The sequence below is a fragment of the Actinia tenebrosa genome, unplaced genomic scaffold, assembly GCF_029948245.1.
Source record: "Actinia tenebrosa isolate PJP-AT-01 unplaced genomic scaffold, QUT_ActTen_1.0 PGA_scaffold13__45_contigs__length_12533684, whole genome shotgun sequence".
Taxonomy (NCBI): domain Eukaryota; kingdom Metazoa; phylum Cnidaria; class Anthozoa; order Actiniaria; family Actiniidae; genus Actinia; species Actinia tenebrosa.
In genome coordinates this window covers 4,590,243-4,607,193 of record NW_028292573.1, presented here as the reverse complement: position 1 = coordinate 4,607,193, position 16,951 = coordinate 4,590,243, and the positions used below count along the sequence as shown (strand labels likewise).

General features: G+C 38.4%; 2 protein-coding genes across 5 annotated transcripts; both read left to right on the top strand.

The window, feature by feature from the left end:
* The first annotated feature begins 14 nt into the window (after nt 1-14).
* On the top strand, nt 15-16,108 carry LOC116290414 (ZP domain-containing protein). 3 transcript variants are annotated; one of them, XM_031697435.1, is made up of 5 exons: nt 15-580; nt 12,786-13,143; nt 13,635-13,863; nt 14,263-14,537; nt 14,725-16,108. In XM_031697435.1, exons 1-5 carry the CDS (start codon nt 38-40, stop codon nt 14,955-14,957), a joined length of 1,638 nt encoding a protein of 545 aa, XP_031553295.1. In that variant the 5' UTR covers nt 15-37; the 3' UTR covers nt 14,958-16,108. The 3 variants fall into 3 exon arrangements, with proteins under 3 accessions (XP_031553295.1, XP_031553300.1, XP_031553296.2); XM_031697440.2 differs by lacking the exon at nt 15-580 and adding an exon at nt 6,086-6,276; XM_031697436.2 differs by lacking the exon at nt 15-580 and adding an exon at nt 10,188-10,678.
* LOC148911659 (uncharacterized) lies at nt 3,108-4,366 on the top strand. Of its 2 annotated transcripts, none has more exons than XM_089028712.1 (3): nt 3,108-3,407; nt 3,687-3,833; nt 3,916-4,366. In XM_089028712.1, exons 1-3 carry the CDS (start codon nt 3,392-3,394, stop codon nt 4,188-4,190), a joined length of 438 nt encoding a protein of 145 aa, XP_088884838.1. In that variant the 5' UTR covers nt 3,108-3,391; the 3' UTR covers nt 4,191-4,366. The 2 variants fall into 2 exon arrangements, with proteins under 2 accessions (XP_088884838.1, XP_088884837.1); XM_089028711.1 differs by having other exon boundaries at nt 3,608-3,833.
* Nucleotides 16,109-16,951: the final 843 nt, after the last annotated feature.

Here is a 16,951-nt window from a genome sequence, read left to right as displayed (position 1 = left end):
GTCTGCTACTTTGTAGCAGCAATTGCCTACCAGTACCATGGGTTTTTCTAAGGGAGTTAATAGCGGTCTTCTACAAGCTGCTTTAACTGTTTTCATGTTAAAAACAGCATATTCCATGAATTATAATTATTTGTCTTCAACAAACAGCAGTGTGGCCTTTTCCTCTAATTGGATGACCAGCGAAGTTCCACAGTTCTCTGACCATTTTACGTACCCAAACAAGCCTTCCAGCACAGTTCCACAGTTCTCTGACCATTTTACGTACCCAAACAGGCCTTCCAGCACAGTTCCACAGTTCTCCGACCATTTAACAACGTACCCAAACAGGCCTTCCATTACAGTTCCACAGTTCTCTGACCATTTTACAACGTACCCAAACAGGCTTTTCAGCACGGTTCCAGCAAGAAGTTTCAGCACACAACGAACCTCTACTCTTCAACAAGCTTCATCAAGCACCTCGCTTTTCAGCCAGGGAATTACATCTACGGTACCATTGAACACTGGTATATCAGTACCAAGCAGTGAAATCCTTCCAGCCCGCGCTACTAGAAGTGTTCAAGCAACGAGCAGTATCATTTTGGTAAATATACATGAAGTATACATCATAGGCTTGGACGTAATGTCTTCCCATTTCAGATCACTTGTTCAGTATTCTCTTGAGAATAAGATTCTTTATGAGTTGTATCCATATTCATGTGCCTTTTAATGTGCAACCATTAAACTAGTCTGGTTTTTTTCCCCTTTTTTTTTTTTTTTTTTTTTTTTTTTTTTTGGTATCTTTCTTGCTAAAAACGTAATCGATTCGTGGCAAGTCTACCACTAAACAAAAAATAATACTCTAGGGAATGACAGGCGGTATGGAATAGGAAAATCTTAAATTGGATAAGGTCTATTACACGTGGTCTAAAATGGAAAAAAAAGCGGCATTTCATCTAAGCCGAAAATTCTATGTACGAACAATAATCGAAACTTGCAGCGAAACTTAAGACGGTAGACGAGAAAAATTATATCAGGGAGCTGTACGGCTCCCCACCCCTCCCCCTGCGGAAGGAAATATGCTCAATGCTAACTTAAAAGTGCATGGTATTTCCACCAGGATTCATTCAGTTTGAGATACCTTTGACGCTGCTAGATCGCTGATACGCGCGATATGATGATACTCTAGCATGTCGTAGTTCTTAGAATTTTTACGATATTTTTGAACATAATCTGATAAATATCAGGTATATACTCAACAAATACAGTTTAAAATACCTATGACCCTTATTTTTTTACTTTTTTATATCGAAATATAAGCTATTCTAAGTAACGTGTCGAAAGAATGTTTTGATTCTGACGCTTCTTTCTATTTTTTTCGAGCGGTCAAAAGTGCGAAAATAGGAAGATTCCAAAATATGTGGTGGGGAAGCGTCATCTAAACCCGAACGAAATGAGCTGTAATTAAGCCATGGGGCTGTTCAATATATCAACAACACACGGTGCGTGTTTTATTTGATTTTAATTATTTTAAAGCGTAAAAATGAGGATTCAAAAATACTCATATGATACCCATATAATCTTTGTCTGTCTGTCTGTCTGTCTGTCTGTCTGTCTGTCTCTCGATCGATTCAGTTATTCAACACTAACGGTAAGCCTGGGCTACCTGTGGATTTACAAAAAAATGTATGGGATACTGAAAACGTCCTTGCGTTTCTTGGGGTTTTTTAGGAGTCTTTTGACTTTTAACTGCTTTCTTGGGCTTCTATGAGGAAGTTCATTATCTAAATATTCCATTTCCAGTTCTCATCGGGATTCGTAGCCTAATTTACTGGTAATATTGAAGCGAACACAACCTAGTAAAGCAAAAAAGTGAGGTGATGTATACAAAGGTCACTGGTTTCCTTATCCACCACCTTCCATACGTCGGTTCACTGATCAAACACAAAGCATTAATTCATTCAAGCTTGCAAGGTTCAAATTTGAATAACCCTGTGAAACTACCTTGCAGCCTCGCTTGAGTTGCTTTGCGTGTTACCAGTGAACAAATTTATGCAAAAAATGGTGAATTATGGCGACCGAATTTGAATAAATATTGTATTGGACTGACTAGAGACTCACTAGCCTCGTGTTTATGTGGAAACATAAAGAAGCGTTTTCACATGTATGAGAGGCTAGTCGGTGAAGTACTGATATAGTTATTTAAATTGGTCGCCAAATTTTGAATAACTTTTTTTTCGGTGAATAGTATTCACATCACAACAACAAAAATATATACATTATATATACATTCTACGTGTAGTCGGTATTCAAATTAAATAGCTAGAGCGCATTTTTATTTCTTTTTTCTGCATCCTAAATCATATTGTGCTAATTGCTTACTATCAATCACGTGACTTTTTGGAGTTGACTAGGGGGCAAACATGAGAGTATGTGAACCGCGTGGCACTAATGAAATAGTAGAAGATAATATAGGTAAGTTGTAGTGCTTGGGAACGAGGTTATTCCGGGCGAGAGCCCTTGGAATTAAATTCGGAAAAATTAATTTCCGACCTCGCTGGTCGAACCCACGACCTTCGGAATTGTACTACCGATGCTCTACCAGCTGAGCTAGAGGTCAGACTGAGAGCAGGCCGGGGTGAAATAGATGTTAGGTCGCGGTAATTATGATGCAAAGATGAGAGTATGTGGACCGCGTGGCACTAATGAGATAGTAGAAGATAATATAGGTAAGTTGTAGTGCTTGGGAACGAGGTTATTCCGGGCGAAAGCCCTTGGAATTAAATTCGGAAAAATTAATTTCCGACCTCGCTGGGATTCGAACCCACGACCTTCGGAATTGTACTACCGATGCTCTACCAGCTGAGCTAGAGGTCAGAGCTAGGGGGCAAACAAGCGGTTAACTGGGGGGCAACTAGCGGATGCTAAGTCAAAACATATCAAAATAAGTCCTCAAACTATTGTATTTGACTATTTTCACGACATCAAACCAGAAAACAAGAGATCGAAACAACCTCCAGGATTCTACAAGCCATCAAAAAAGAGCTATTACCGGAAGTGACGTCTATTGATAGCAACCTATTTTTGGGTAAGACAACAACAAATAAAGAATGCGTTGTCATCAACGGACCAATTGGCCCTTTGCAGCTAGTGGTCACGTGCTTGGATACCGCTTAGCAACACAAAACTGGAGAGCAAGCCTTCCAGTAAACAAAAGTTGTAATATGTCAAGCACGCGTGGTTTTATACGATAGTTTCATCGTTCAAAACGCTTAATCCTTTTGCCCTATCTACAAACACAGTAAGATAATCTTAAATTCTCTCCTTTGGACTCGATTTTTGGTTCGAAGTAACGATATTCTTCGCGTTATCGCGAAAAAATTGTCACCGCCGGCCCGCTCGACGGCTGAAAAACATGGCGACTTCGCAAGGTATGTACTTCAAAACTCTCCTTTTTTTTGGTTTCTTTTCAATTATTGGACTTCTAAAATCTCTAAAGTAACAGTTTAGATTGTGAATGGTGATCGATTGTAATTGGACGGCATTTTAATGGACGATTTGTTTATTTTTTGTGAGAGTGATTCCACGTCTAAAGTCAAGACTAACCCATGTTTACATATATTCGCTGTAGATGTTAGAACTCCCGACGAGCCATCACATACCAAGAAAAATTCTTCGTACTGATATTTTTATGTTTATTTTTGTTTTAGATGAAGTAGAAACTCAAGACATCTCTATCTTTCCTTCCCTCACCTTCGATGATGTAGGGAGCTACGCTATAGAGAAGTCTGGCTGCACAAGCACTTCGAAAGCGTACAAATTTATGGCGGAACCAGGCTATTTACATGACGTTAAAGGTACTTGATAGCCAAAATGTTTTTTCTATTTCATTATGATATGAATGGCAGACAATTCACACTAATTTTTCCAATTTTTTAGTGATATATACCGACCAGTGCGTGAGAGTTAAATGCAAGTGTTACCGCTCAATGAGGAAGTCTGAACCACCGCACATTTTAGAGGTGTCAGTCCAGAACAACAATTTGACATTGCTGTCTGGGCTGTGCTCATGTGTAGCCGGGGCAGGTGGATACTGCCATCATGTGATCGGGCTTCTTTACTATTTAGCCCTTCTTAAGCAACTGGGACATCGGACATTGCCTGATGGTACGAAGAATTTTTCTTGGTATGTGATGGCTCGTCGGGAGTTCTAACATCTACAGCGAATATATGTAAACATGGGTTAGTCTTGACTTTAGACGTGGAATCACTCTCACAAAAAATAAACAAATCGTCCATTAAAATGCCGTCCAATTACAATCGATCACCATTCACAATCTAAACTGTTATTTTAGAGATTTTAGAAGTCCAATAATTGAAAAGAAACCAAAAAAAAGGAGAGTTTTGAAGTACATACCTTGCGAAGTCGCCATGTTTTTCAGCCGTCGAGCGGGCCGGCGGTGACAATTTTTTCGCGATAACGCGAAGAATATCGTTACTTCGAACCAAAAATCGAGTCCAAAGGAGAGAATTTAAGATTATCTTACTGTGTTTGTAGATAGGGCAAAAGGATTAAGCGTTTTGAACGATGAAACTATCGTATAAAACCACGCGTGCTTGACCTATTACAACTTTTGTTTACTGGAAGGCTTGCTCTCCAGTTTTGTGTTGCTAAGCGGTATCCAAGCACGTGACCACTAGCTGCAAAGGGCCTATTACAGTATAAAACACTTAGTTATACTTCCATCTTAGAATGTGCGCTCTGTGTGGACGATTAATTCATTCCTTGATCATTTTCGTATGAGAATTTATAAAGGCTCCTGTAAACTGATTTGTTTTTAAACTCAAAATTAATCCTAAGTTTTCGATAAAATAAACCAAGGAAAGGTATCAAATCTTATTAAATTGAGACGCGTGTGTCGCTGAACACTTCCCTCGTAGATTAGTTGGACTTGCCCTTAAATCTCTCATACAAAGCGAGGATCATCTTATCTTCCTATATTTTCAGCCTTGGTATGCATGAAGAGGTATTTTTGTTCACCTATTTCTGTTCTATATTAAGAAGTTGTCGCAATTAAACTTACACGGGATAAAACTGAACAGAAAAAAATTCACGAAAAAAAGAACTGAAATATATAAGGTATTGAGTAGAAGAACTCATGACTTAGAAAAAATTCATTGCTGCTTCTCATTTCGAAACTCCTTATTTATTAAGCTTTTGTTTTGTTTTATATGGCTGTAAAGCATAGAATTGGGGATAATGTTGCATGCTGGCCAGACTAGCTATCAGTCGAGTATACATTGCCAGATTTCTAGCAATGTAAGACTGACTCCTTAATCCACGGGGATTCATGTAAAGCTATGCTGACTTTAAGTAAAGTCTCGGCTCGCGCGTACTTCATTTTGTTTGCTTTTAAAAAAACAAATATTTTTCACTTTAGGATTCAGAAGTAACCTTTAAAATGTTAGAAATGAACTTAAACACAACCCATGCACAGATTCTTATTTCAACAAAAACGCTCCTTCAGAAGTGTATCCTGAACAAACGATTCCACAGGAAAATAGGACTTCCTAAGAAAGCGTGCTCAAAGAAAAACTTTCCACAGAACCCAAATGTACTCATTGAAAACGTGTTCTAGAAACAGCGAACCCCAAAAAATTATATCCAAACGACAAACTAAGGTCGAAATGCACGCAGAATTTAAATTTGAAAAACCTTGGACGAGAAAAAACATGAGATCAAGTCTCACAATATCCACTTTTCCAATGAGAAGTAACTGTCAAAAAGGCTTTTGATTTATAGAGATTCATCTCATAAAATCGCATAATACGAAACCAAACAAAAGCAAGATTATCAAACATGGTTATGAAAACACGGTGGGTTTAGTTGAAGGAATTTTCCAAGGTTAGAAATTTGACTATGAAAATTCTTCGTATTGTATTATAGATGTTTGCATGGATTTTTAGATTATGATACACCCCCTGTCAGTTTGTCAGTAGCCAATGAAGATATCGGTTATCTGGACTGTATATTTTTAGCCACTCAATTGACCAATCAGAATGCAGTATTTTGATCCTATCTGGCTTATCTAGCTCTTACTATGAAACTGCGATAAAAGGTGCCACGCCACTAGTCAAGATCAGAGTACAAGCTAATAGGGATATAAGATGATGGATGTATCTAAAAGAGATGATATTAGTCGCTACATTCTTAGGATTGTCGTGGTCGCAATTCTCATTCATAAAGCAGTCTCTAGCAATCCCACTTTACTGCCAACTTCATCAAGTATCAATGTTACGGTAAGTGTGTAGGGCTCGAAATAGGGCGTGTTGTCAGTGAATAAAAGTAATGTTTGAGAGAGTTTGAACTGTATCATATTGAACTGCTTTGGTTGGGTTGAATATGAATTCTGATAATACTGCCCAACAAACCTTCATGACATATTACTCAATTGATACGATAGAAATCCGTCCAACACATACTAGAGTAGTAACAGCTACGACCAGTATAAGTACTTTATATTATAGTTGCGTTACTTTTATTTAGCTGCGGTGCTAATATGAAATCTTGAAATTTTTATTATTGAACGATATCCTGAAACAACCTTTTGGCTGACATGATATGAAGTCAGGGCACGGCGAGTTCACAGATTGAACCCTGAAACAACCTTTTGGCTGACATGATATGAAGTCAGGGCACGGCGAGTTCACAGATTGAACCCTGAAACAACCTCTGGGCTGATCTAAGTCAGGACATGGCTAACTCACAGATCAAACCCTGATACAACCTCTGGGCTGATCAAAGTCATGGCATGGCTAACTCACAGATCAAACCCTGATACAACCTCTGGGCTGATCAAAGTCATGACATGGCTAACTCACAGATTGAACCCTGAAACAACCTCTGGGCTGATCTAAGTCAGGGCACGGCTAACTCACATATAGAACCCTGAAACAACCTCTGGGCTGATCTAAGTCAGGGCACGGCTAACTCACAGATAGAACCCTGAAACAACCTCTGGGCTGATCTAAGTCAGGGCACGGCTAACCCACGGATCAACCCTGAAACAACCTCTGGGCTGATCTAAGTCAGGGCATGGCTAACTCACAGATAGAACCCTGAAACAACTTCTGGGCTGATCTAAGTCAGGGCACGGCTAACCCACGGATCAACCCTGAAACAACCTCTGGGCTGATCTAAGTCATGACATGGCTAACTCACATATAGAACCCTGAAACAACCTCTGGGCTGATCTAAGTCAGGGCACGGCTAACCCACGGATCAACCCTGAAACAACCTCTGGGCTGATCTAAGTCAGAGCAAGGCGTGATAAGGGTATGGACATGCAGATCTAGGATCCTGAGTCTGACGGAGTTTACAAAATTAAGTAGTTGTATCTTAATTTTTAGCAACTTACATTCTTTAATATTTAAACCAACGAACCAATTCCAATTGGGGCTGCATGCCTGGGCAACCTGTTACCTCCGCCACTGATCAAAGCGTGTCAAACTTTATTTTCTCGCGATTGATTAGAGAAAGTTTGATTAGAAAGCAGTTCAGTTCTGAAAAAAGTTTTGTAAGGTTAGAAAGTTCAACTTTCTAATAGAAACTTTAAGCTGAAAGCTTTAGTTGTTTTAGTATAGTCACCATCATTATCCTCTATATGTCTGTGAAGCACGTAGGGCTAACACCAAGGATTTCGTTTGAGTATAGTAACCCGTGTTAATTGTTAAAACCACTGCTTGATTAGTTTTAGCTAATTGCGATTAATTAGTGTATAGTTGCAAATGTTTATGAACTTCATCTATAAATAAGAGTTTCTGTGTATCGCGACATGTACGGCATCTTTGAGAATCATGTATTAAAAGCTTAAAGGATTAATCTCCGTGTAACTAACTGACGCTCCGTACGTAATAAACTAATCACTCTAGGAAAGTAGTAATAAATTATGCGTTCGGTGTGTATCACTCTAGGATCGTTTAAACGTTACGGACTGCCTGGGGTGTGTTAGATACTGCACGTACACGAAAAAAAAGCAGGTGTTGGTGTGAATGTTGTCAGCGTTTTCAAAAGCCTCCGTTTTCGCTATCCACATTAATACTGTATGGCTCCGTTTTCAATTGTATACGTTTTCTCATGGTATTCGTTTTCGATGAAAGCGCTCATCGTTCTTGATTGTTGTAGTGTGGAAGGGCAAAACGGATCGAAAAGTATCCGTTTTCAAACAAAAACGAATTAGTTTGTATGTAGCCTAAGAAAACTTTAAAACACCGTGTGAAAACGAAAGAAAATAACTGTTTTTCGTTGGAGTAAAAGAGGAAATTAGAAGTATGTTGTAATGTTTTATTATGCTGTTTACTTTTGGCCATCCTTTGCCGGCATTATATTGACTTTATACTCTTCTTGTAAATCTTTTTCACACGGTGTTAAGCTTCATTCTCATTCACTTCCTTAAAGGATTAAAGGCAAATCACATGAAGCTGTCGGTACTCTTCCTAGAACAAGCCACACAACAATAGAAGTCATGTTCAAAAAAGAACGGCTTGTCATAGGGGCTTGTCATAATTTGAATCCGAATTTTTATTTATTCGGTTAGGCCTACTACAAACTAGTCCGGGTGTCCGATTCAAATTTATCGGGCATAGTGTGGACGGGGCCATAGTTACGTATCGATGTGTCATCATCACGCGATCGAAAACCTCAACTGAAAGGCTTAATCTAGAAGTCATTGTTATTTAAATATCTTGTTATTAAGATTAAACACAGTTGGCCTTGGTCCTTGTGTATCTAATAACAACTACTAAAGGCAATGTAAACACAGGGCAGCTTCGCTCACGAAAGGATATTTGACTGTGAGAGGGAGGGGTTGCGTTAAGACGTAACAAAGAATGTATTTTAAATAGTCGTGAAATATGTGTTGCTTAACTTTGATTTCCTTGATTCATTTATTCATTTCTCATTTATTTCAAAAATAATTATACAAGGATGTCTCATTTAGCAGAGCTAGTTTAAAGAGAGCCCTATTAACACCAAAAAAGGAGTACTATCCATAAGCACATAATTCAATTATTATTATAGTAATAATGATATAGATAACGATTTAATTTGTCGTTAAGTGCTTAATGATATTACGTTTGCATTCTTTTTTAACTTTTCTAGGCTCTTTGATCGATCTATTATCAAGGAGTAAGGTATTAAAAGTACGCACCCCGTTATATTTAAAGCTTCCTTGGTACTTAGTAGTCTTATCAAGGGGCAGAAAAAGTCGCGGTGCGCCTAGTATTATAATGGTGAAATTCACTGGCTTGTCGAGATTCCGTTAAGAGGTAAGGTGGTGCTAGGCCGTTCGTGACTTTGAAGACTTGCATACATTTGAAATAATCTCGTCAAGACTGCAAATTTGGCCAGCCAAGAACAGATGCAATTTCAGATGTATCAACGGCCCTGTTTAGAATAATGCATGCTGCGGGCCTGTTTAAGGTTCGTCTTAGGCATAGTCCCACAGCTATTCCACACACTTGCACAATAATCAAATCATGGCTTTACAACACTGCAAGACGATCGATCTTGGTAATACTTTGTGTGCCCCACGTATATAGCAGAACCCAAAGGTTCAAGGGAAAGGACAAGGGAAAGACTTTTCCTAAACCCCAACGAGTATAATAATGGGAATAACATCCATTATTGATTTTTCAAAGTTTTTCGTAATTATCCTAGGAATCTCTGTAAATATTTGTATAGTTTTGCCCGTGCAAGCCATTCTTCATAGACGTCATCATCAAGTCATCTTCAATCTGGGTTTGTTCCGGGGACGCTTTGATATTTTGGGGGTTGATACATGGTCAGTTTGTAATGCTCAAAAGTCGGTTTTTCAAACATTTACGTATCTTAGCAACGGCGGAAATTGGTGGCCATGTACTATTAAACATGAAGGATTTCTGGGTCACTTTTTCATCAAATTGAGGAAGATAAGTTCGTCAGTGAACAATGGCCCTAATTTTGAAAAAGTTACCGCTACCTGAGTTACATTTTTCTTCCAAAGTTATACCAAGAAATGTTTTTGGTACTCGTTCAGTTTTGGGTGTTTTGCACTCTTCTGGCTTCCTGTAATTACCATATTTACTAAATAAACAACAATCAGAAGAGTCAGCGACCGGGCGACCAATCAAAATGACTTTCTAATTTCGAGAGTTATGTAGACCTACACACGCAATATTTGACTGAGCAAACGAAGCGAAAAGAGCAGAAGGTGATGCAGTCTTTTCTGTAGCAGTTATCAAAACCATGAGCTCTTCTTGTAGAACCGCAATGATTGTGTCCATAATTTGTGTTGTTTTGATAAAAAGTGGACTAGGCGTCACTGCCAGGACAAGCACTGTGATAGCTTATTCATCATTTGCAAACGCACCCAGGCCAAACATTACGATGAATATCTCGCCAAGCTCACCCAGTCCAACCATTACGATGACTAGGATTTCACCAAGCTCACCCAGTCCAACCATTACGATGACTAGGATTTCACCAAGCTCACCCAGTCCAACCATTACGATGACTAGGATTTCACCAAGCTCACCCAGTCCAACCATTACGATGACTAGGATTTCACCAAGCTCACCCAGTCCAACCAAATACGATACTCATACGATGGGAATCAGTCCAACACGCACTAGTGTAGTAACAGCTACGACCAGTGTTCTACCGGTAAATATATATTTCCCATTTGTATTGATACAATTTATATGCTATCAAAGATGTGTGTTCGGCTGCACAGTGCTAATAGCTACGACAGTAAATTAAATTGAATATGGTTTAACTCTAATTTCCGTAAGAAGAAAAATTCAAATCTGTGACCCCTTCGAAAGGTGTTGGCAACCGACATGGGCCTGTGTTAAGCCAAACTTCATAATTACTCTGGTTCAAATTGTATTAAAATCTCTTAAAGTCAGACTGCTCGCAAGCTATATCAACCGACGCCTTTATAATTTTAAAAATCTTATTCCATTAAAAGTTTTAGTCTATAATACCCATTGAATGATACGCGACACAATGTTACACCCCGAAAATATAATTTTCTGTAGCATCTTTTATTTTCTCAAGAAAGTGTTTACCCTGTGTTAAGAGAATGGTAGAGAGTGTTGCATGGGCGGGCGACCAAGTTTGATGAGGTTTAAAATAGGGTGCACATTCCTGTGAAACCGACGTCAGTTTTATCTCGCAGAGATTTTAGTTTCAGCAGAAAGTAGTTTAAGAATTATGATAAAAATTTGCTCGATGAAATATAATTTACATCTTTAATAACTTTCCAAGCAACGAAAACATTTGAATATTCTTATTTATCTGCCTCTTGACATGGAGATTTTTTCCCGATTGAGTATTTTCAACATATTCTGAAGGATTTTTTAGTTTGCAAACTGACGTTTCACGTTCAGGCGTAAGCGAGATGTTTACATAACTTTTGTATTTATTAACAATTAGTAAAGTCAAATGCAAACACAGGATATATGATCTCTGGGGAAGGAATGAGGAAAGGATAATAAACTAAACTAATGTGTAATCAAGGATATCTCTTGCCTGCGTTCATAGCGCTCCATTAACTATACGCTCTGCTCAACTTTGATTTTCTTGATTTCTGAACCCCTACGGATAGTTTTGGGAGTATTCTAATGACAATCCCGTTTGATTTGTCATAACTTCAGCTTGTGTAGTTATCTTTGGAATCTCTGTAAATATTTGTAGTTTTGCCCGTGCAAGTGATCTCTCATAGATACTTGAGATATTAAAATCGTCATCCATCTCTGGGTTTGTTCAGGGATGCTTACTTTGGGGTTTGATAGATGGACAGTTTGTAATGTTCAAAGGTCGGTTTTTGCAAATATTCACAGCAACTTTGATCTACATTCTTGTGCTTGAAGCTTCACGGCGCATGCGTCGTAAGGTGACTTACTTTGTCGGGTTTCTTTCATGAGAATAGAATGGCGTTGAAAGTAAAACTGAAAAAAATGGTCTTGTAATTGTCGCACAACAGGCTTGATAATAATAAATGATAATAATAATAATAATAATAATAATAATAATAATAATAATAAACTGGCTGATGTAGGACTCACTGATGGTATAAAAATTGTAAGAAAGTGTCAGAAATGGGTTATTTCACAGAACTGTGAGATTGTGAAACGTCTGTACAATTGTTAAATTTGTATACATCTTTGTAAAACCAGTCATGCAGGTATTTGCTTAGACTATTCTTGCCCGCAATATTCTGTATTCATGTAGCAAAAATGTCTGAAGTTGAAATAAACTTTATTAAGCCCTTTCCATAAAAAGTGCTTCACAGATATATAATCTATATAATAATAATGAATAATAAAAAGAAGAATTTATAAAATATACAATATGTACAAATACACAAAAACAATAATAATCATAATAAATAAGTCTATAATTCTATAATAAATATGATATAATAATAGTAATCATATTAAACTAATTCGAATACGCCTCATTATATAAATGTGTTTTGAGCTTCTTTTAGAACTGTTCATACTTATTTGTATCAAGTCTTATCTCTTCAGGGAGACTGTTCCATAGAGCTGCACCACATACAGAAAACGCCATACCTCATATGATCCGCATACCTCACACCTCATTCGGTCCTCCTCTTGGGCTGCGAAGCTCCCTAAATGTGGTAGAATTAAAACAAGTTCAAGTCAATGTTACCAATCAAACTCATCCATGTAAAAAGTTTTCATATTTTATGGTTTCAAAATAAATCATACAAAGGTTTAATACCTTTTCTTCTCGATGACAGATGCGACCCAGAGTAACATGTCAAGAGAATCACATGGAGATCGAACTGGACAAGAACACATATTCTTACCTTAACTCATCCGCCTTTCACCTCCGTGACTCGTCGTGCCATGGCCAGGTCACTCAAAGAAGCATCATACTGTCAACACCTTTGAATAGCTGTATGACTATCTCCAAGCAGACAGACGATACCGTTACGTACCAGAACGAAGTGAGAGCTGAATGGACTATCAAGACAAACCCGAATGATACTGTCACCCGTCACGATGCGCTTGTTCTGCCTTTTAACTGTACCTACAAAAGGAGGAAGTATGTCAGCGTTTCTTTCAAGCCAAAACGTCGCGTTGACGCAGAGGAAGGTATAAGTAAACTGTGATACGTGTGCGTGGTAAATATGGCGGGAAAATAGTGACATGGCAACGTGTATTGCGCATGTGTGGTAAATTGGCGGGAAAATCGGAAAAACGTTTGGCAATCTGTACTGCACGTGTTCTGGTAAAATGGCGGGAAACTGGTAGACAAAAATATAAGACAGAGAGAAAATGAGCTAGGTCTCGATTGAGTAAAGAAACGACAACATAAGAAAAATAAAATGGTTCTAGCTAGAAATGGCCTTCAATCCAGGCCTTAACATACTTGAGATGTATATAATATACTTGACCGTAAATTTAACGCGTACAAAAAGTTACCACTAAAAGAAATGCTGCATCCGTTTTATTGTCAATAAATTTCTGACATTAAAAAATAGTGACAAACTAAACAATTGTTTGACATAAAAAGTACATATGTCTTAAACTGATAGCTGATTACTATAAATATATTCCAACAATTATTATTGATCTTGACTCAGGAGCGTTTGGGAACTTCACCTTCCTGATGGATCTGTATTCAGATAACAGCTACACTCATTCATACAACATTAGCGATTACCCAATCAGCGTGCAGCTAAACCAACGACTGTACATCAAGTATCAAGTGTTGTCTGATAAAGCTGATCTGCATGTGTTTGCTGAGAAGTGCCTAGCAACCACCACAACTAGTGAGTCAACCACGCCTAGTTACGTATTCCTCGACAATGGGTGAGAAATTAAATCCTAATAATAGATCATTTAAATCTTGAAGCTAAATGTAACTCTTTAGCTCGGGCGTACATAATGTTTTTCCATTTCAGACCACGTGTCATCCCTAGAGTATCTTTATTTAACTGTTGTACATGACAAGAGATATGGATTTGAATACGACTCAGGAAATAGGAAACATTAATACGCAAAGAGAGTACTCTTTTGTGTTACGCCCAAGACCCCTTGCATGTGACGTCAAAGCAGCTCAATTTGGAGGACAAAACAAAAGAATTTCAATTCTAATGATAATTGGATGCTATTGTTATGTCCTTGAGCTGCATTCCCACGGGCTACAAGGGGTTTATAGGTCCAGTCGGATGGTTTTGAGGTTAATCCTAGAATACCTTAATTATTTAGCTGTAACGTGGACAAAACAATCAATTACAACTACGAACCGAACAGAGAGCAAAACTTTTCCATCCAAGCCTTTCGTTTCATTGCTAACCATCCAGTGGTGTATCTACATTGTCTTCTTCTGGTCTGTCACACCACCTACAATACCTCCAAGTGTGCTGTCGGTTGCCAGAACAACCGAGTGAGGCGTGACATGTCACGTGATGCTCAGGAATCCAATCTGTATCACCTGTCATCTGGACCAATCACTCTTAAGAGGACCATAAAATCAACACCAGGTATCGGAGTATTATCGAACTGTAGGGAGGGTAGGTGGATGCATGGTTGGATGGGGGAGGGGGGGGGGGGGGTAGGAAGTCGAGTGAGATGAGTGGGATGGATGAATGAATCCTGTCAGAGTATGGCATCCATAATCCTGTACTTATTATCTCACCAAACGTTTCTTACCATCATTCTTCATTCTAGACAAAACCACAACTCCAGGCGTTACTGTAATAGCGCTATCCTCGGCAGTGGGCATGTTACTCATTGGCTGCTTTGTGCTTCTGGTTCTGCTCCGGCGCAGGAAAAAGCAAACCAGCAAAACTCAGGACGAATCTCAGCCTACACAGTTGGAGGCTTACGATAACCCAGGAGTCAACAGAGAAGACGATCCCGCGGGTCTTAAGATGTCAAATCAACAAGACGATGCGCTGTGAACTAGAACATCTACCATGCACGCTTTATATTGATACAAAATTTATATCGACTTATTTTTGAAATGCTTTTCTTGTTATGCTGCTTTTTCATATTTCTCGTGGCGCTTTGCTTTTTGGCGGGTAAATGGTCAAAAACCGGTCTTAAGATTCTTTTAAAAACGTTCTTCAATCAAACTTTTCTTGTATCTGCTGGATAATTATGATCAGGTCATTTTTAGTTGAATTTTCCATTCAAAGCATCAAGAGGTTAAGTGTTACAGAAAATGTATTGACTCACGACGGAGTACTCGAAATTTTTGTTTCTCATACATCTTTTAAAATATTATGAGGTGTATTTACAAAATCGTCGTATAATGTGCAGTTTTCTCCCCCCCATCCCCCCGGTTACCCCTCAAAACTGCAATGTACTGAGGAATGTGAAATGGTCAATTCATTTGCTTGTAATGTAATGCCAAAATACCTTATGATCTTTCCCTTTGTCTCGATAACAATGCTATACGAATTCTCTTTTTTTTTACTATTTAAATATTTTGAGCTCTTTAGGTGTCATAAGAAGGCGATGACATTTAGGCAATAGGAACTACGAAAAGAATTAAAGAATTCTCAGTGATTTCTGCGCAAACGTTAGTTTTCGGTAATTTTATCATTCTTTTAATTGAATATAAATAACCGAAGACCATACTCCCAGACCCGAATGCTGAAGCGTCGTATGGCAGCGCAAAGCATTTACGGCTATGCCAGAGATTTCGACCCCGACACCGCTATCCCCGGGAGGACTTACAGCCTGGTCAGGAAGCTCGGCAAAAGCCTAAGGGAGAGGTTAGTCGGCCCCTAGAGCGTAAATGATTAACCCCTTGCTATGACCAGCAAACCCGACATGTCATTTACGTTCCTGACCACTAAACACCCATAGTTACCCCTTTCCATGTGGGATGTGTTTTGAACAACTAAAAGGCTAGCCCTGACGTATCCGAGTAGTTTCTGCGCAAACGTGGAGTTTAATTTCGGCTGAAAAAGCGTTACCAAAGCAAAGAGGAACAATTTCTGCACGAACACCAGTTATGTATGATTAGAACGTTATATCCATTGACAAGTGCAGCCTCGTATATCATAGTATATGTACCTACAAATAAAAAAGAAAGGTAAACTTATCCAACTTATCACGTCTTTAGTAGCTACGCTCCGATCCGGAAACGTTGACATTTACTTTACGTTTAAATTCGTACTTTTTTCTACAACTTATTTAACCGTTAGAGCTCTTTCTGTATGTATCAGTCAAAACGCGAAGAAAGGGGTCGGGAATCATTTTTATATAAAGCTGTTAAGTTGTGACGTATTTCCGGGTCCATCTGCTCACAAATACCGCTAAAATTAAGTGAAATGTTCTCAATGATGTAACCATGGTTAATGGAGCGGAAAGGGTTGGAAACCCCATAAAATAAAGGTATTGTTTCGCTATTGAGGTTGAACCGTACCATCACGTACCGACCGTGCACAATGAACCAAAGCAAGTGTGGCTGGAAATACTGATTTCCTTATTATTTTCATGTATGAACATTTTGAAAGTGAAAATTTAAAATTTCATTCGATGTCCACAAACAAGGCGGATAAATCGTTCCGCGCAGATACAGTTAAGTTACTAGATGATAAATAAGAAAGCATGAAAAATGGCGATCATTCCGATCCAATTACCCTTATTCGTATAGGATTAATCGACAAATAATAACTATCTTAAGATGTTTTTTAAAGAAAAGAAACTTCTATATTCCCTAATACTATGAACAAACGGAACAACTTTTCCTTCTCTGTGCACGATCAAGAAAAGAAAAAGAAAAATCTTATAGAACTGATTTTCGTTTTCGACCTGGAAGTCATTTTCGTCCCCCATGATTGACGTCACATTTAAGCAGCTTCAAAGTTCCTTATATAACATAATTATAAGTGATATTTTTAAAAATTAAAATTAAGTACTAATTATTAGGCACTGATTGGTC